Source organism: Delphinus delphis, chromosome 1 (assembly GCF_949987515.2).
Source record: "Delphinus delphis chromosome 1, mDelDel1.2, whole genome shotgun sequence".
Taxonomy (NCBI): Eukaryota; Metazoa; Chordata; class Mammalia; order Artiodactyla; family Delphinidae; genus Delphinus; species Delphinus delphis.
Genome location: NC_082683.1, coordinates 129347797 through 129367779, shown reverse-complemented (window position 1 = coordinate 129367779; position 19983 = coordinate 129347797). Strand labels below are relative to the sequence as shown.

The following is a 19983-nucleotide window of genomic DNA, read 5'->3' as shown; positions in this document are numbered from 1 at the left end:
GGAGGCGTCCAGCGTCCTGCCGCAGAGCGAGTCGGGAAACGATTTTAAACTGAGGAGGCGGCTGAACGCAAAGTTGCTGCTTCTCAACGGCGGGATTTTTGGAGCCGGAGTTGGCCCCTGAGGCCTCAGGTGGAGAGGGGCGCGTTGGGACACACTGTCCCTTGCCCTTTCCCTCCGTGGGCTGAAGCAGACTCCGCAGGAGCGAGGGTCGCGGAGCTGGGTGGCTGAGTCAGCGGAAATGTCCTTCCCGGCGTGAAGTGTCGGGCTCGGCTGGCGCCTGCGGGAGCGGAGGTCTCCTTACTGGGCCCGTTTGCGTCCGTCGTGAACCCAGCTGTGGTGGAGCGAGAGGGAATTTGGGAGCGCCAGGGTTTCCTCCGGACTTAACCCTTCGCTGTCATTTTGGCGGCTGTTTTACTTCAGGGGATTTCAGTTTCGACGTAGTTTTGGATCCAGACTTGAAGAATGATTCGTGAAGGGAATGGTTGACAGCGTCATCACGGCATTTTATTGGTAAGATTCTTTGTTATTGGTCCAGGCGTGGCAGTAAACTTTGTGTTTTGCCCTGTTGTGTGGTCGTTATCTTTACAATACTTGGGGGTTCAGATGTGTTTCACACGACCTGCTTAGCATTGGCGTTAGGTGACGATGTACAAAAGTGATTTAAGTCGGGGTCCCTTCCTTCACGGACTTAGCACAAGAAAAACAACTGAGTTGTAATTGTGTGTTCTGAACTGCAAGTGCAAGAGGAATTGGCCGGAGAGCTAGCTCTGTGGATACTTGGAAGCTTCTCCTGAGGAGATGAAACTTGAAGGGTAGATTGGATTTGGCCAGACAAATGGGTATAGAGAAGTAGTCTTAATTGGCAATAGGTTGAATAAAGAAGTCTGGGAGCAGAGGCAAACATGACAGGCATGAAGAGCAGGAGGGTGATGAGCAGCCTAGGGCAAGGGGGCATGTTTGGGTGTAGGGCAGTGGCTCTTAACCGTTTAAAGAATCATCTCCTGGACCTTTCTTCACCCCCTTCTCCCACCAAATACACAGGCATACACCATTTTGCATCCAACCTTAGAGGGCTTTTAGATTTAGGAAAGACCCTTTGTCCATGGATCTTGGGGTAAGAACTGAAGTAGTAGAAAATGAACCTGGATAGGATCAGATAATATGATCTCGTGCCTTGAAACCCAGGCAGAGAAGTTTTGGCTTCATTTATTTAGAAGATGTGTGGGAATTGTTATGGGATCTCAAGCAAGGTAATGACAAGATAAAAGTGGTGTCTGTGGAGAAACTAGTCATGGATTTGGGGAAAGGGGTTAAGACTGGAATAAGAGAAGTGGCTATAATTAAGAATGCAAGTGGAGGCCAAATCTGAGAGGGCTAGTATGTATGCTTTTAAGAAATATGTCAGAATTTGATGCTAATTCGGATGTAAACGTGAAGTTGAGGGAAGAGTAAAAGATGACTAAGGAATATTTTAAGGGGCAGGAAGGAAAATGAGAAGGAAGAGTGGAATTATTATTGAGAAACAGGGTAGTTGGAAAGGAAAGATTGATTGTAAAATAATGTTTAGCTTTGAACTTAATGAGTTTGAGTACAAAAAAGTTTAATGTTTTACAGGAAATTGGAAATGCAGGTGCAAAGGTCTGAAAATAGAGATTTAGGAGTCATATGTAGAATGAATGTTATATGGAGAATGAGTGATTTCAGAGTCTGGGGAGACACGCACTGTTGGGACTGGAGGAAGGATAGGAATCAGCAAATGAATCAGAAGGAACCATAAGAAGCAAGGAGGAGAAATAATTGAGTGTCTGAAAAAAAGCAAGGTAACAAAGTTTAGAGGACTAAGGATGAGCAAACTTGATGAATCAAGTATTTGGCCATGGTTTTCACAAAAATATTATTGGTAATCTTCAAAAGTGCCATGTCTTTATAGTGATGGATTCATAAGAGAGGTTGCTGAAGATTTCCAAAAAAATATTTATTAGTAAGTGAAGGCAATAGTTGTATACCATATTTCCAGGAAATTGGTCTCAAAACGAATGAGACGAGTAGGATTTAAACAAAACGTTTTTAGTGTTAGGAATACAAGAATATGCATGGCAGTGGAAGAAAAGTATCCTGTGAAGTAGAGATTAGAGATGATAGAGGTTTGAAATAAACATGGGAGATGGTGCCCAAGGGAAATGTAAAGGGACATGGAGATCAAGAATATTGGTTGATGGATTGGCTTTAGAAAGCAAGTAAGAGGACCTTTTTCCTTACAGTTGGAAGGAAGAATATTGGGGCAGTAAAATATTAAGTCAAGCTATATTTTTAACCTCTTAATTATCTGGCAGGGCAAAATTGCACATTATTGAGTATGGAGTGAGAAAGTAAAATAGGTATAAACCATTTTCTAATCTTTAATGCATGGATTGGGCTATTTCACATTACTGCAGTATTAAATTACTCAAGGGAAATGTTTTCTCAATACCAGTCCTTTCAGAGCTAGTAGTCTTTCTCTCACCTAGATAGACTTTAAAATCCTTTTGGAATTCATAGAATTTCTCTTTTAAGTAGTCAAACTTAGTAGGGCTTATTTTGCCTTGAAATTGATCCCTATTGAAAGGCAGTGTGCAAGAAGGAGGTAAGAGCACCCACTTTGGTGTTAGACTGTCTCGGTTCAAATTCTGGCTCTGGCATTTTTAGCTGTATGACTTTGGCAAGTTATTTAATTTCTTTATCTTCCTATCTGTCAACTGGGAATATAATAACCGACCTCATACAGTTGTTTGAGGATTAAATGAGACAATATTTGTTAAAGGGCTTAGAAAGTTACCTGGCACATGATGAATACTCAATAAATGTTAGCAATTATTCCAAATAACAGATTTGAAAGAAACATTCAATGTAGATGGGACTGATTAAAATTCCATTTTGAATACACAATTCTGTATGCATTTAAAGGCAGACTGCTTTAGAGTAGCTGCTATTTAAGTTGTATGGTATATGATCTTTCTCTGGGCATTATCTGAGTTTTGAGAACTATATATTTAATTTATGGAGTTTTGTGCAAGGTATAGAGTGTGTCATACTTTGACATGATGAAATTTAAATATAGGGCTTCCCTGGTGGCGCAGTGGTTGAGAATCTGCCTGCCAATGCACGGGACACGGGTTCGAGCCCTGGTCTGGGAAGATCCCACATCCCGCGGAGCAACTGGGCCCGTGAGCCACAACTACTGAGCCTGCGCGTCTGGAGCCCGTGCTGAGCAACAAGAGAGGGCGCGATAGTGAGAGGCCTCTCACTAAATAAATAAATAAATAAATAAATAAATATATATATATAAATTTAAATATAATGATAAATAAAGCTCTTCACTTGTGAAAAATTTTTTTTTTAATTAATTTATTATGGCTGTGTTGGGTCTCCGTTTCTGTGCGAGGGCTTTCTCCAGTTGTGGCAAGCGGGGGCCACTCTTCATCGCGGTGCGCGGGCCTCTCACTATCGCGGCCTCTCTTGTTGCTCAGCACGGGCTCCAGACGCGCAGGCTCAGTAGTTGTGGCTCACGGGCCCAGTTGCTCCGTGGCATGTGGGATCTTCCCAGACCAGGGTTAGAACCCGTGTCCCGTGCATTGGCAGGCAGATTCTCAACCACTGCGCCACCAGGGAAGCCCTGAAAAAAATTTTTGAAAGGATAACTGTGCCACTTCTTGGGAGTAATTTTTATAACTTTTAAATCATAATTCCTTTCAATTTTGGAGTTCCATGAAATACTTCTGTTCAATTAAACCAATACTTGCTTAACAATTAAACAGCATTCAGTATTATACTAGGGTAATTATACAAGAGAAATACAAAGAGCATGATTTCAGTCAAAGTAGTTTTTCTGGGAAGAGAAGAAATGCACACCAAAAAAATAGTACAAGTAGATGAATTCGGGCCAAAATGAGTGGTAGAGACTAGGTGATTGAAGAGAGCTGTGTGGGCTGGTGTATTATTAATCTCCAAAGATTTTGTAGAATATTCTCGAGGGATTTTGTTAGACTCATTTAGAGGGCTTTTGGGCTTTTTCAGAATATTTACCCCTGAGGATCTCATTCTGTACGTACACACACACACACACACACACACACACACACACACACACACACACACACACACACACACACACACACACACACACACACACACACACACACACACACACACACACACACACACACACACACACACACACACCCTTCCCAGAATGAGCCACTGATACAGACACAGACAGAAGTGTGTAACATGGGTATTCTGGGGGGAAAAAGGTTAACAAAACCCTACTATTTGAAAAGGGATCAAATTCACACATGGTTTTAATGGAGGTGGAATGGAAAAAGAACACTTCAGGTAGGGAATATGATAAGCAAACACATGAAGACAAGGATGTGTTTATGTCTAGGATAAGTAGGATAAGGACAAGCTGAATTATGAGTTGTGAATGCCCAGTAGAAGAGTAGAATTTATCTCATCACTGAAAAGTTTTTTGCACAGGTGACTAATAATAAAGTACCATTTCTGAAAAATGGATTACCCTCAGATACGGAACGTTTAGTTGTGGTAATAAGACCTGGCTAAGGAAGTAGCTTTGGGAATGGATGGAGAGACTGAGGAAGGAAAAATTCAAAAGAATGTGCTTAATGATTGTATGTTAAAAAATGAAAGTGGGAGACTACTTAAATACGTCTAAATTAACTTAGAAAATTGACAGGAATTTGAAAATGGACCAGCTAGCTTTTGGAAGGAGGACAGAAGGAGCTGAATTTAGTTTTGAACATAACTGTGTTTGGGCTATCTGTAAGATGTTCATAAAAATAGCCTATAGCCAATGAGAAATATAGGATTTGATTAAAAAGTCAAAATAGGGCAGGGAGTAGGAGGGAGAGAGAAAGAATTCCTTTATAGTAGATAGAGGAATCAGTGAAACTATGAGCATGAATTAACTTTTTACTATTTAGAATTCTGGTTTTATTTCTTTTCATGTAGACCATGGATTCTTATGATGCACCAGAATCGACTCCTAGACAGTGTGCATCCTCAAGGCTTAAAGATTACTTTATAGGTGCCACCCCTCTGCAAAAACGATTAGAATCAGTCAGGAAGCAGACTTCATTTATCCCGACTCCACCTCGAAGGAAAATTCCCCAGTGTTCACAACTTCAGGTATGCTCTTTGTGTTCCTTTGTGTTACTAATAATTGAGAATGCCTGTGAATGAAACATTTCAATTGTTGTTACTATTTATAGTATTTTTAGTATATTCTTACTCCCTGTGGTAATAAAATAAATGAGAAACAGCTATAACAATTATTCACACTATCAGTACCATATGTTTTTTAACCTCTTTTTTTTTTTAATTCTTTCTCTTTATTTCCTAGTTTTCAAAATAATGCTAGGGGTTGCTTTCTTAGCATTCTCCAATGGTGACAAAGTTTTTGTTTTTTTGGTTGATTTTTTTTTAACTTTTTATTTTATATTGGAGTATAGCCGATTAACAATGTTGTGATTGTTTCAGGCTGCCACATAACATTGAGCAGAGTTCCCTGTGCTATACAGTAGGTCCTTGTTGGTTATCCATTTTAAATATAGCAGTGTGTACATGTCGATCCCAAACTCCCTAACTATCCCTTCCTCCCTGGTAACCATAAGTTCCTTCTCTTAAGTCTGTGAGTCTGTTTCTGTTTTGTAAATAAGTTCATTTGTATCATTTCTTTTTAGATTGCGCATATAAGGGATATCGTATTTCTCTTTCTCTGACTTCATTTAGTATGACATCCTCTAGTTCCGTCCTTAACCTCCTTTAATTTGGGACGTTTCCACAATATTTCTTTGTCTTTTATAACATTGACATTTTTGAAGAATATGTTTCCTCCTCTTCCCTTTTTAAATAGAATATTCCTCATTTTGTATTTGTCTGATGTTTTCTCAAGATTAGATTGAAATTATGTATTGCTGGCTGGAATACTGTATAGGTCGTGTTGTATCCTTTTGGGAAATAACATCTGGTAGCACATAGGTGATGTTAATTTTGATCATCTTGTCAACGTGTTGCCCAATAATTACTGCTTTATTCCCCCCTGCAACTAATAAGCGGTCTGTGGGGAGACACTTTAAGATAATGCAAATGTCCTGTGCCTCATCAAAATTTTGCCTCACACTTAACATCCTTCATCCATTGATACTTTTTGCCTAATCCCATCTTTATGGTGATGGTTGAAAAATAATAATTTTCCATCTCTATTTGCTCCATATTTACCAACCAGCCTTTGGCATTCTATTTTAGGCCCTTCTCATTTCTATTCCATTTATTTATCTATTTATCAGTACAGATTCATGAATTCCTGTTTTAAAAATTTTTCTAATTACTTACTAAATTATTTTCATGTTTATATTGTTCTGGATTTGTCTGGTGGCAACATGCTCTGTTTTGATCATTCATAAAAAAACCCTGTGTATTAACATTAGTAATTTGTAATTTTACTGAACTATGAAATAAAGCCCCAGTTAATACAAGTTTTTTTGTTGTTTTATAAATTTATTTAATTATTTATTTATGGCAGCGTTGGGTCTTTGTTGTTGTGCGAGGGCTTTCTCTAGTTGCAGAGAGCGGGGACTACTCTTCCTTTTGCGGAGCACGGGCTCTAGGCGCATGGGCTTCAGTAGTTGTGGCTCCAGGGCTCTAGGCACTCGGGCTTCAGTAGTTGTGGCTCGAGGGCTCTAGAGCACAGGCTCAGTAGTTGTGGTGCACGGGATTAGTTGCTTCACGGCAAGTGGGATCTTCCCAGACCAGGGCTTGAACCTGTGTCCCCTGCATTGGCAGGTGGATTCTTAACCATTGCGCCACTAGGGAAGTGCCGTCAATACAAGTTTGATGGATGCTTTTGAGTCACTTAGCAAGGAACCTGGCTGATCAGTCACCTACACCTTCCTTTTAACTTTTTCTTGTCTGTGTTGTGGGTCTAGTATCTTTTGGCGTATGAGAAAAGTTTTGCTTTTTTGTGAAAACTTCTTTAAAGAAAAATTACTAGGGCTTCCCTAGTGGTGCAGTGGTTAAGAATCCGCCTGCCGATGCAGGGGACACGGGTTCAAGCCCTGGTCCGGGAAGATCCCACATGCCGCGGAGCAACTAAGCCCGTGCGCCACAACTATGGAGCCTGAGCTCTAGAGCCTGCGAGCCACAACTACTGAAGCCCATACGCCTAGAGCCTGCGCTCAGCAACAAGAGAAGCCACCGCAATGGGAAGCCCGCACACCACAACGAAGAGTAGCCCCCACTCACCCCAACTAGAGAAAGCCTGCGTGCAGCAACAAAGACCCAACACAGCTGAAAATAAAATGTAAATAAAATAAATAATTTAAAAAAAAAAAAAGAAAAATTACTAGTCCTGGTAATGAAAGTTATGGTTCTTAACCAGAAAACAGAGATTGTATATAAATTAAAGACTGGAAAAATAAAAAAACAAACATTGCAACAGTAAAAAAAAAAAAAAAAAAAAAAGACTGAAATGTCCAGTTCAGTGTTTCCTTTTCTCTATGATACAAATAATTTTGCCAGATCTTTTTTTTCTTGGCCGTACCACACGTCCTAAGGGATCTTAGTTCCCAACCAGGGACTGAACCTGGGCACTGGCAGTGAAAGCGCCAAGTCCTAACCATTGGCCCCCCCTTTTTTTCCCCCCAAATCTTTTGATAGTAATAAAAAAAGTTTACAACTTTTCCATGAGTACTCTAGTCAGAACAAATATTTTTGTCAAGTGGACAACTGTGGTGAAAGTTCCAAAAGATATTTGGGACTGTGGAAGTGTGGATTCTGTAGAAAAGTTCAATTCAGGATAAAACTAGGAGCTTATGTGGGGGTGTATGTGAAGACCCTCAGTACTGCCATAGTGCCAATACAAATGAAGTGTTTTGTTTTTAGTGGTCCCTGTGATTCCAATAGAGCCTAGCCACAATACTCCCATGTATCTTTTTATTTAATCTACTGAATTAGAGTGATGGAGTGAATTTACTGCCAAACAATTTTAGAAATTACTTAATTAAAACCAATGAAATTAGATGCTCCAGTGGTGACTACTTTTAAACTCTATAATTTGAAGTTTCTAAAAGTATGTAACTGTTCATCCAATAAATATTTATTAAACAGCTGTTCTAGATGACATTGTTCTAGGTGCTAGAGATACAGTAGTGAATAAAGTAGGCAAAATTCCTGTTCTCATCAAACTCATACTCTAGTAGTGAAGACAGTAAAAATCAGGCAAGTACCTAATGTCAGGTAGTAATAAGTGCTGTGAAAAAAATAAAGCATGGTGAGATATAGAGTGACAAAGCTGGAATGGGTGCAGGTGCTACTTTAGATAGGGTGGCCTCTTGAGTGACATTTGGGCAGAGACCTGAATGAAGGAAAGGAACATGCCATGTGAACACCCTGGGAAGAACATTCCAAAGGGAAATTACAGCAGATGCAAAGATCAGGTACCCAGTAATGGCTTTGTTTTAAATATTTAAGATACTGTGATTAAGTTCTTAGTTACTCATGTTTCCTAATTCTTAAACTTCCTTTGTCTTGATTTTTTTTAGGAAGATGTTGATCCTCAAAAGTTTGCATTCCTTCTGCATAAACAATGGACTTTATATAGTTTAACTCCCTTATATAAATTCTCCTATACTAATTTCAAAGAGTATTCTAAACTTCTGAATGCATTTATTGCTGCTGAAAAGCAAAAAGGACTTGCTGTGGAAGTGGGAGACGACTTCAACATCAAAGTGATTTTCTCTACTCTCCTGGGAATGAAAGGAACACAGAGAGACCCTGAAGCATTTCTTGTCCAGGTATATCATATAAGCAGTACTTGCTTCCTAGGAGAAAAGAATGTGCGTTGTCTTGGTTTAGAAATTGTGATGTTTTCTTACTGTTTTTAAAATTCTTAAGCTTGTGATTTATAACCTATTTTATGTCTTGTTTGACCAAATTATAGTAATTAGATATGACCAACTTAAAAAAAAGTTTTTTTCCTTTTACAATATAATTATGTTTATTTTAGAAAACTTAGAAAATACATAAAAGTACAAAGAAAGGGAGAAGTTTGAGCTGCAAAGAAGTTGGGATTCTTCTCCTGGAGCTGAGTAAAACCTACCCCTATCTAGGGCTCCTTCCTTCTTTCCTTCCTTCCTTCTTTCCTTCCTTCCTTCTTTCCTCCCTTCCTTCCTTTCTTCCTTCCTTCTTTCCTTTTGAGGTTCTTGGCAGGCGAACCTCTGCTCTTTGTGGGCCCACAGATCTTCTACTTACACAACCCCAAAGACTTGTAGGCTTGAGGAAGTGAGGCTCCATCTGTTTGTGGAAATTTCTCTCAGTAAACTAGTGCATGGTGATGACTCCAGAGTTTCATCCATAGTCAATATAATGGAAAATTCTAAGACTTATGACTCTTTTCAACATGAACTTCAGGATTATATTAGAAAGCAAAGAGCCAGAGGATTACAACCAGAGGTTTGCTTTAGAAAGGGGACAGAAGACTCTGTGTACAGAGAAAAGGACCACACTGCACCCAGACCTCCAATGCTGGAGCAGAGATTCCCCTTCAGGAGGCCCCACAAGTCCCCCAGTTCCTACGAAAGGCCGAAAACAGTGGAAAGCCACTTAACCCACACTGTCCAATATTCATCACTTCCGACAAAGACTGGAACCTGTAAATCACTGTCAGAAAAAACATGACCATTTCTTCAATAACCGGTGGTTTCCAAGCCCACCTGTGCAAGGAATGGCCACTGGCCCCCACACAGCACAACACAGAGAAGAGGCCAGCTGCTTCTCAGAGGACCACACCAGTGTCCATCAGGCAGGAGATCAAGACGGAGGCTGGACGGGAAGGTCCAGGGAGGAGGAGGACATGGCGATGAGAAGCAGGTATCGTGGAAGAGGACGCACCACAGGGATGAAGAGGATGAAGATTCCCACAAAGAGAACAGGAGGAAGGCCAAAGTGGCGCCAGGAAGCACAGAGAAGTCCAAGTACAGAAAGAGCACCCATGATTGGGACACCATGAAGGAGGGAAGAAGGTAAGGTAGAGAGAAGAAGCATCCTGGCAAACATAGCACCCAGGAGTGGGACTTGTGGGATGAAACTATCCTCGGTGGTTGTTACTGATGCTGGAGATTTGGGACCTGGATATTAAATGATATGGATCCATTGGAAAGGCTGGATTAAATGGTATTGAAGCAATTCATTAGCCATACTTCAAAGAAAATAAAATTCGATCCCCACCTATATCAGACTCTGTTCAAATATAAAAACCCAGTTGGTTTAAAGATGTCAATTTAAAACCCAAATAGAAAAGTATTAGAAGTAAATATAGGAAAATTGTTTTCAATCTTGGAATATGAACGGCTTTCCTGAACAAGACGTTTTAGCCAGGGGCCATAAAAGAAGAAAAAATAATACATGTATTTGCAAAAACACTTAAACTCTGCATGTAACAGAAGATTTTGTTGTACATTTTCTTAAAAACAGAAATAAAAAGCTATGCATTGTGCATATGCATTGAGCAGCTCCAGAAAGATACACGAAACAATGGTAACTGGGCTCTGGGGGCAAGAACTGAGTTGGGGGAGGCGGGTAGACAGAGGTAGCTGATAGACTAACTTTTCAGAGTGTACATTTCTATTTGAATTTTGTACTATATGAGACTACTACCTTTCCAATAAATAAATATTTTAAAGGTTAAAAAAAACAAACAAAAAAACAAAGAAAGTTAAAAACCACAGTTTAACATTTTGGTATACATCTATTTGTCAGTAGACAATCTGAATAGGCCTAGTCCTATTAGAGAAATTGAATCAATAATTAATAACCTTCCAAAACAGAAAGCAACAGATCCAGATGGGTTCACTAGTGAATTCCACCAAACGTTTAGGGAGGAAATTACACCAATTCTCTACAATTTCTTTCAGAGATAGAAGCAGAGGGAATACTTCCTAATTCATCCTATGAGCCCAGTATTACCCTAATACCAAAACTAGACAAAGACATTATAAGAAAATTACAGACTCCATCATGAATCTAGATATATCTATTTGGCTGTCTGTATCTGTTAAAATTGTGATCATATTGCCCATACTTGTGCATTATGGCTTTTTTTTTTTTTTACTAATAATCAGTGCTGTAGATAGTTACTCATGTCATTTTGAGTAACTAAATGTAAATGTAAATTTTACGTTTTTGTAAATTTATCTGTATAATTCTATGGTTTTTAGTGGGATTAAAATCCTAGAAGTAGAATTTTAGCAAAGAAGTAACATTGTTACATATTGTGATATATCATACCAAGTTACTCTCAGAAATGTAACATTTTACATTCCTTACTATATGTAGTATATAAAAGTAATATGACTGTCCTTTTATTAAGAAACCAGATTTATTTTATTATTTATGCCTGTTCCTTCTGTTTCTGCTAAATTAACTCATTTTAGTCATTGATAAGTTAAATGCTGACACAGTTGAAATTTTGTTTAGTTGTATAGATCAGGGGTTAGCAAACTATGGCCTGCTGCTTGGCTTTGTAAACAACGTTTTTTTGGAATAGAGCCCCTTTCATTTGTTTACATATCGTCTATGGCTGTTTTTGTATTACAACAGCAGAGTTGTAGTTGCTACAGAGACTACATGGCTTGCAAAGCCTAAAATATTTACTATCTGGCCTTCTGCAGAAAAGGTTTGCTGACCCCTGGTATAGATCATAGTATTGGCAAGGATCTCAGGATTACTGGGATTAGGTTCAGCTGCATATAACAGAAAGTCTAAATAACAGTGACAATAGAGGTTTACTTGTCTTCCAAAAAAGTGTCCAGAGGTAAGCTTTTCCAGGCTGGTAAATGCTTCATGAAATTATTAATAATCTAAGCTCCTTCTGTCCTCTCTATCATCCTTGGTGCATGGCTTCCCTCCTATGGTCACACTATAATCTAAATTGGCTCCTGGAGCTCTAAATACTATATGTAAGTTCAAGGCAAGTAGTAGGAGGAAGATGGGAAAGTCAGACAGGATGCCTGCCGCTGAGTAAACCTTTAACGAGACTTGCTGACACCCAACAGATACTTCTCTTTATATCCCAGATGGAAGGAAGACTAGAAAAAAGTTTTAGTGGGTACTTTGCCACCTCAAGTGAAAGCACTGTTTTACTGTGGAAGGAAAAATAGATACTGGGTAGATAATTAGCAGTCTCTGTCAAGTTGAAGCAGTTGATGCCCAAAGAAGTTACATGGTTTGCATGTCATCAGGCAAGCAAATATTCTTGTGAGGAATAGAAATAACCTCTTGAATTCCTAGTATAGTGTCCTAACAGTTTTCTAATTAAATCTCATTTCTTGCCAGGGTTACAGGACTTATAGGTTATAAAAACGTGATAGACATAATACATCTGGCTTTAAGGTATTTGAAAGTCTCATAACTTCTTGAACAAGGAGAAAAATGGCAAAAATAATTGTTCAAATGATCATCTCTAAAGGGATATAATATAGGGCTGTGATCTTCACCTTGTCCTGGTCAAACTTTAATTAAAACTTCTATTAATATCTGGAAGGTATGTTTGTTATATAATTTACAAATTTAAAGTTTGAGGGGTTAGTCAATCTGCTAGAAAATATAATCAAGATTCTAAAAGATCTGAATGGATTGACACAGTGGGCCAAATTGAAAGAGATTAATATTTTAATAGGAATAAGTTTACTGCCTCATTGTAAGTTGGGGGGAGATTTACCTATTAATAGCAAAAATGGGTATGTAGGGTTAATTTATGTAAAGCTGTCAACTAAACCAGAAAACTACTGTTAAGATTATATTAGTAGGAGTATAATCTAGGTTAAAGGTGGTGACAGTCCTGTAATCAGACCTTTTTGAAGTAATTATGTTCACTTATGAATGACTCCTTTGCCAAAGAATTTCAGAGAAGAGTGTCCAGATAGTGTGAGCACTTGAATGTATGTCATAGAAGGAATGGTTGAAGAAACTGGAGATGTTGACCGTAGCAGTATATATGATAAGGCTAATCAAATATTTGAAGGGCTTTTTATGTAGAAGAGAGATTAGATTAGATTTCATCTACATGCACGTAAGGAAGAAAGTAGGACCAGTGGTTGGAAACTGTAGGGCCTAACATATGAAAGAACATTTTAAGTGGATAGACAGAGCTCCCTTAGGAAATAGTGACGTCTTCCTCAGTGGAATAATTCAAGCACATTGGATTCGGTGACCTTTTACAGTCCCTTCTAAAGTTTTTTTTAAAAAATTATTTATTTATTTTTGGCTGCGTTGGGTCTTTGTTGCTGCGCGTGGGCTTTCTCTAGTTTTGGTGAGCGGGGGCTACCCTTCGTTGCGGTGCACAGGCTTCGCATTGCAGTGGCTTCTCTTGTTGCAGAGCTCTGGCTCTAGGCGCACGGGCTTCAGTAGTTGTGGCTTGTGGGCTCTAGAGTGCAGGCTCAGTAGTTTTGGCGCATGGGCTTAGTTGTTCCATAGCATGTGGGATCTTCCCGGATCAGCGCTCGAACCCATGTTCCCTGCATTGGCAGGCAGATTCTTAACCACTGCGCCACCAGGGAAGTCCCCTTCTAAAGTTGAGATTTTTGTTTTCCAGTTTTTTAAAGTCTTTGTTGAATTTGTTTTATGTTTTGGGTTTTTTGGCCAGGAGGCATGTGGGATCTTAGCTCCCTGACCAGGGATCAAACCTGCACCCCCTGCATTGGAAGACGAAGTTAAAGTTGAGATTTTGAGACTTCTTTTTTTCAGGGTACTGTACCTGGTTATACCATATTGGCACCCCTTTTTGCATTTTGGTTGCACCAAGGTCTTGCCATATACCATGTCTGTCCTAATAAAGAGTATTAGGAGAAAGGTCAGTTAACTTGATACACCCTAATAATGATCAGGGAGACTATTACCTCTGTGGTTTTTGGCAGGTAATACTACATATCTTCTTATTTTTAAATGTACTAATTAATGCTGAGAAGATGCACTTTAGGAGTAGATGTACTTTCGAATTTAATGAACCCGTTTGATTTTTCTTCATAGATTCTGTCAAAATCTCAATTGCCATCTGAGCACAGAGAAGGTAAAGTGTTGTGGACGGGTTGGTTCTGCTGTATATTTGGAGACAGTCTTCTGGAGACTGTTTCAGAAGATTTCACCTGTCTACCCTTATTCCTTGCAAATGGTGCAGAGACTAATACAGCCATAATTGGAACCTGGTTTCAGAAAACTTTTGACTGTTATTTCCGTCCCTTAGCAATCAATGCGTTTAATCTTTCTTGGATGGCTGCTATGTGGACTGCATGCAAAATGGACCATTATATGGCTACTACTGAATTTCTTTGGTCTGTACCCTGTAGCCCTCAAAGTCTGGATATTTCTTATGCCATACATCCAGAAGATGCAAAAGCTTTGTGGGACAGTGTTCACAAAACACCTGGGGAAGTTACCCAGGAGGAAGTTGACTTATTCATGGACTGCCTGTATTCACATTTCCATAGACATTTCAAAATTCATTTATCAGCCACAAGATTGGTTCGTGTTTCAACATCTGTAGCTTCAGCACATACTGATGGAAAAATAAAGGTTAGTTGGAGCAAATCTAGTTAAGTAATTTTTCCTTATTGTTGCATAGTTTTCAAAATGTATGGCAATTGTATTTTCCACATTGACGAAACACTTTGGGATGTCTGCCAATTGATGACAGTAGAGAGATTTTATTTTATGCTTTATAAATGGTTTACTAAAAAGTCTTAAGCCTTCTATATGCAGCTTTATAGTGGAAGGATACTTACCATACACTGTGTGCCCATAGACTTTGGTAATAATATGACTTATTCTGTAGTAACTTTGAAATTTTCAGAATTTTCTTGTCAATTTTTAAATAATTATCAGAGTAACAGGATTTTGTGTGTTAGATAAGAAACTTATAGTAGAAACACAGAACTAAAATATCATCTTTATATTTTAGGCTTTTCTATCCCTACTGGGAAAGAAATAATAGAGACATTGTTTTAGTGTATATGAAGGCCTTATTAGAGAATGTATCAGAAATAAACTGAGAAAAAAAAAAAGAAAAAAACTGAGAGTAGGCACCTAAATATATTTAAGTGTATTATATTAATATATTTAAAATATATTAAAATACAGCCACAATAAACACTCGTGAATATTGGTCTTGTCACTGTGCTAGGAGTTTAACATACTTTAACTCTAATCTTTAGAGCAACCCTATAGTTAGGTGTTTCTATCTACATTTATTTTATTTTTAAAACAAGGAAGCTGAAGCCAAGATAGGTTTAAGTGACACATGCAAGATAGCTTAGTAAGAGGAAGAGTCAAGATTTAAACACTTAATCTCTTAGGTTCCAAGAAGTTCATACTCTATCTTATAAGCACTACTTTAATGCTTTTCAGACTGGAGGTCACAATGCAGCAGTAGGTTAGGAAGTAATTTGACAAGAAGAAACCAGCTTTAAAAAACAAAAGAAAAATAGAGTGGAAAATATAAAAATGAGAATATATAACATATACTAAGGATATACATTTGCTTGTACTGGGTCATGATGTTAAATTTATTTCTTACTATGGTTCACAGTAATAAATTTGAAATATTATATACTATTCCATCTTACTTTGACATTATAAAGAAATAAATTTACATTTTAGCACCTCAATTCAATTTCATGAAGTCCTTATATTTTAAAATTTTATTTCCATATTCTCACATTCTATTAATAAACTACATTTTAAAACTATTTTATATAATTGTTCTTATCCATCTATGAATGTAAGGGTGGCCCTGTTTTATCTGGCCTATTCTAAGGGCCTCTCGTAAGGATCTAAGACAGTAACTGTGGCTCCTAGGTTCAAATAATGCCATGATGAAGCTAACATTTATCAAGCACTAACTGTGCCAAGCATTATTAACCATTTACACATATTGTCCCATTTAGTTTTCACAACAACCTATTTGCATAGGTTGTAAAGAGGAAATTGTGGCACAGAGGATAAGTAGGCTCCTTCAAGATCACACAGCTAATAAGTGGAGTTGGAATTTAAACCCAGTCATCTGACTCAAAAGCTTATGCTTTTAACTGCAACACTGTACTGCCTCTCAAAAGTTTGAAATTAATGTATTAACCAGGTTTCTGCCTCTGCTTAGTTTCTACAAGACACTTTGGCATCATATATCCCTTTGAGAAGAAGGAAGGTATGGAACTCTTTCTAGAAAATGTAGATACTCAATTTGCATATAAGTCTAAGGGGTTCGTAGATACTCCTTCCTCTTTCTCTTTAGGCAGATATCTTACCCATGGAAGCCAGGATAAATAAGAACCCTAGTCTAATTCCATCTAAGTACCATTGACTAATAGTTGTAAATTTATTAAAGTCAGTCATCTTTATTAAGTAAAGTCTATTTGACTTAGAACAGCAATGGTTTGGGTTTATATTCATAGCTTAGCTTGTAGATATGGAATTTAAAATAAGCCTGGAATATTTATCAAATATCAAACTGCTTTGCTATAAGTAATTGTATTTTAATTTTAAATGTCTTTTTTTTTTTTTCAGATTTTGTGTCATAAATACCTTATTGGAGTGTTGGCATATTTGACAGAACTGGCAATTTTTCAAATTGAGTGAGGCCTTGTGGGGACTATAAGTTATGGATTATATACCTTTTTCTCATTGACTATCTGCCTAATTGCTATGCTGAGGGGGACTGCAGGAGAAATGGGCATCTGTACATCTGTTTTCCTCACAGTGCCTTGGAGTTACCCAGATGAAAGCCAAGAAGGATCTAGAAGAACAAAGAAGGTGGTAGTGGATGAACCACAGCCAGGTGCTCGTGTAATATAGTCCTGGTCATCTGGGATGCCAGTCTGTAGAATATGCCGAGTTATTAATTTGTTGGCCATCTTTCTAAAAAATATATAATGTTTTATTATGTGAAAATTTTTAGGATTCAAATGAGATACCTCTAATATTGAATATTTCTGATTTGCATCTTTAAAACCTTTAATCCCTAATTTTAAGCATTTTAGACTTGTAGTCAGAGAGAATTTCTATGTTCTATAGACATTTTCCTAGCATCATTTTGCTGTAGAGAACCAGCAATCAAAATCCTCCCCAAAGGAAACTAAAGTTACTATACATTTTTTAAGCCACTAATATGCTTCTGTTTTTAATGCTGTTTAATTCTTATTGCAGTATTGAATTAAATATTCACTTTTAAAAGGAAGCCTTGTGTTTATCAGTGTTTTGGTGACAGATCTTTAATAAATATCTCAGGAATGGGAAGTCATAGGCTTTTTCTCTAGCACAAAGGTTACTCAACAACTGTATGGAATCATACAAATCGTAGAGTTGAAAGGCAGCTGTGAATCTTTTTTGAGGGCAGGAATTATATTATGTAATTTTCATGTCCCTAATTTTGTTTTAGCACAGTGCTTGCTAAATATCTGTAGATTAAGTGAATTAATTTTAACCAACTCTTACATTTTGCAGGTGAAAACTACAAAATTGCACAACTTAGATGTGCACAAGATGTTATATCTAAAACTCTTCTTTTTACTCACCGAGCAGAGGAAGATTTTGTTTTACTTTAGAAACAATGTTTTTTAAAATCTTCTTTGAAAGAAAATAACTATAATAGGCTGTGATTCAAAAACAAGGACTAACTTCTGGAATGGGGTATTATTTCACATATACTAGGCACAGCAGAAGTAGTGAAAAAAGCATGGGCTTTGGAATCAGCCATTGGAATGGACATTCATTGTCCTTTGGAATCAGACATTCATTCATTCAACTAAAATTAAGCTCCCACTGTCTACGCAGAATTGTATTGGGTAAAAAGAGATATAGTAGTGAAGATAAAAAAGATCCTTGTCTTGTGGAAATTATATTCTAGTAGAGGAAGGCAAAAGATAAATAATTTCAGATTGAGATAAATGCTATAAATAAGGCAGTGCAGTATGAAAAAGGGTGACTGGGATAGTGCCTACTTTATATACAGTTGTCAAAGAAGGTCTCTTTGAGGAAGTGACATTTGAGCTGAGTCCTGAATGATGAGAGGGAACCAGCTGTTTGAAGATCTGAGGAAGCATGTGCTAGGCAGGTGAAACTGCAAGAGCAAAGGCCTTGAGATAGGCAAGAGCAAGCTCTTATTTGAAGAGTAAAGGAAGTCTGTGTGGCTGGAGCATGGTAAGGGTGGAGTAGTATGAGATGAAACTAAAGAGATTGTGCAGGGACTTCCCTCATGGTCCAGTGGCTGAGACTCTGTGCTTCCATTGCAGGGTCGTGGGTTCGATCCCTGGTGAGGGAACGAAGATCCCACATGCCATGTGGCCAAAATAATAGTAAGTAAATAAATAAAATTAAATTAAAAAAAAAGACTGTGCAGCAGAGACTTCTTCCATCGTGATAAGTCTCCCAATTTCTGGCTGGGCGTGTGGTTGCCCAGAATAAAGGTGACATTTTCTAGCATTTCTCATAGGTAGGTACAGTCATATGACTAAGTTCTGACCCAATGGCATAAAAATGCCAGTGTCATGTAGAGCTTCTAGAAATCTTGTTAATAAACAGTAGGCCTTTACCCCTTGCCCTTATTCTTCTTCCAATTTTGCTGTTTGGAACACATAAAATGACTGGTACTCTAGTTGCTCTTTTAGGTCACTGGGATAAGGGTCAGGTCCTAGGGACAGCAGAGCATGGCCTGGAAGGAGTTTGTGCCCTGAGGACTTCTTGAAGCTGAACTCCAGTGCCAACCGGGATGTTCTTCCTCCAGACTTATGTATCAGAGATGTAAACTTCTATCTTGTTTAAGCTATTGTTACTTTGGTTCTCTTGCTCATAGTCAAACCTAATGCTAACTGATACAGAGAGGAAGAATCCACATCATCTAAGTTTTTACAGGTACTATGAAGAGACTGGATTTTATTCTAAATGCAATGGGGAACCACTGAAGTTTTATGCAGAAGAGTTATATGATCCAATTTGTATCTTACAAGATTTTATAAGATATGATGGAGAATGAGTTGTAGATGGACAAGAGTGGAAAAGGGAAAACAGGTAAAATGTTGTTAGAAATGGTACAACCTCATGGAGAAGTTAGCAATATCTAACAAAATTATGTGTGATTTACCCTTTGACTAGTAATCCCACTTCTGGGATTCTATCCCCAAAATTCACTAGCAAAAATATAAAGTGAAGCAGAAACGAGGCTATTTATTCCAACAGTATTTGTAATAGCAAGACTAAAAACAATCCAAATGCTCATCAGAGAGGGATTGGTTGAATAAATTATGGTATAGCTGCACAGTGAACTACTACTGTGTAATTATAAAAGGGTTTGAGGAAGATATATAATATTGCCATGGAGTTCTCTCTAGGATATATTGTTATGTGAAAGAGCAAGATGAGGATAGAGTGTATAGTATGCTATCTTTTATGGAAGGAATGGGGGTGGAATATGAGTATGTGTGTATATTTCCCTACAAAAACAATGGAAGGATAAACCAAAAACTAGTAAAAGTGATTGCTAATGGAATGATGGGAACCAACTGTGTAGAGGGGACAGGAATGAAAGTTAGGACTCACCTGAATGTTCCTTGTTTATAGTTTGGAACCATATAAGTGTTTTATGTAATTATGAAACAAAATTAGATCAAAAAGAAAAAGCAATCCTTAAAAACTGAAAACAAATGAACCTAACTATATTATGTTCAGACCATAATCACACAAAGAATCGTTTTTAGTATCTCTAAATCCTTGTATTTTGACTGTATATCATCAGTGGGCTATATCCTAGGAAAAGAAGAGCAGCAAAGGAATCTTAAATTGCATTAAGTTATCTTATTTTTAATAATATTGGTATTGTTATTTTACCACTTTTCATAACAGGATAAAATATATGTGACTATAACAATATTAGAAACCAAGATTTCT

The 19983-nt window shown here is 37.8% G+C and overlaps 1 protein-coding gene across 1 annotated transcript; it reads left to right on the top strand.

Moving 5' to 3' along the window:
- The first annotated feature begins 212 nt into the window (after positions 1–212).
- CENPL (centromere protein L) lies at positions 213–16895 on the top strand. Its single transcript, XM_060009624.1, has 5 exons — positions 213–510; positions 5008–5184; positions 8598–8849; positions 14080–14622; positions 16609–16895. The coding sequence occupies exons 2-5, from the start codon at positions 5011–5013 to the stop codon at positions 16678–16680; spliced, it is 1041 nt and encodes a 346-aa protein (XP_059865607.1). The 5' UTR covers positions 213–510; positions 5008–5010; the 3' UTR covers positions 16681–16895.
- Positions 16896–19983: the final 3088 nt, after the last annotated feature.

What these genes read in the sequence shown, in the direction of transcription:
- CENPL (XM_060009624.1), top strand. Translation starts at nt 5,011, where the DNA reads ATGGATTCTTATGATGCACCAGAATCGACTCCTAGACAGTGTGCATCC. An exon ending in CTGAAGCATTTCTTGTCCAG is followed by an intron (nt 8,850 to 14,079) that starts GTATATCATATA and finishes TTTTCTTCATAG; the next exon opens with ATTCTGTCAAAATCTCAATT. An exon ending in ATACTGATGGAAAAATAAAG is followed by an intron (nt 14,623 to 16,608) that starts GTTAGTTGGAGC and finishes TTTTTTTTTCAG; the next exon opens with ATTTTGTGTCATAAATACCT.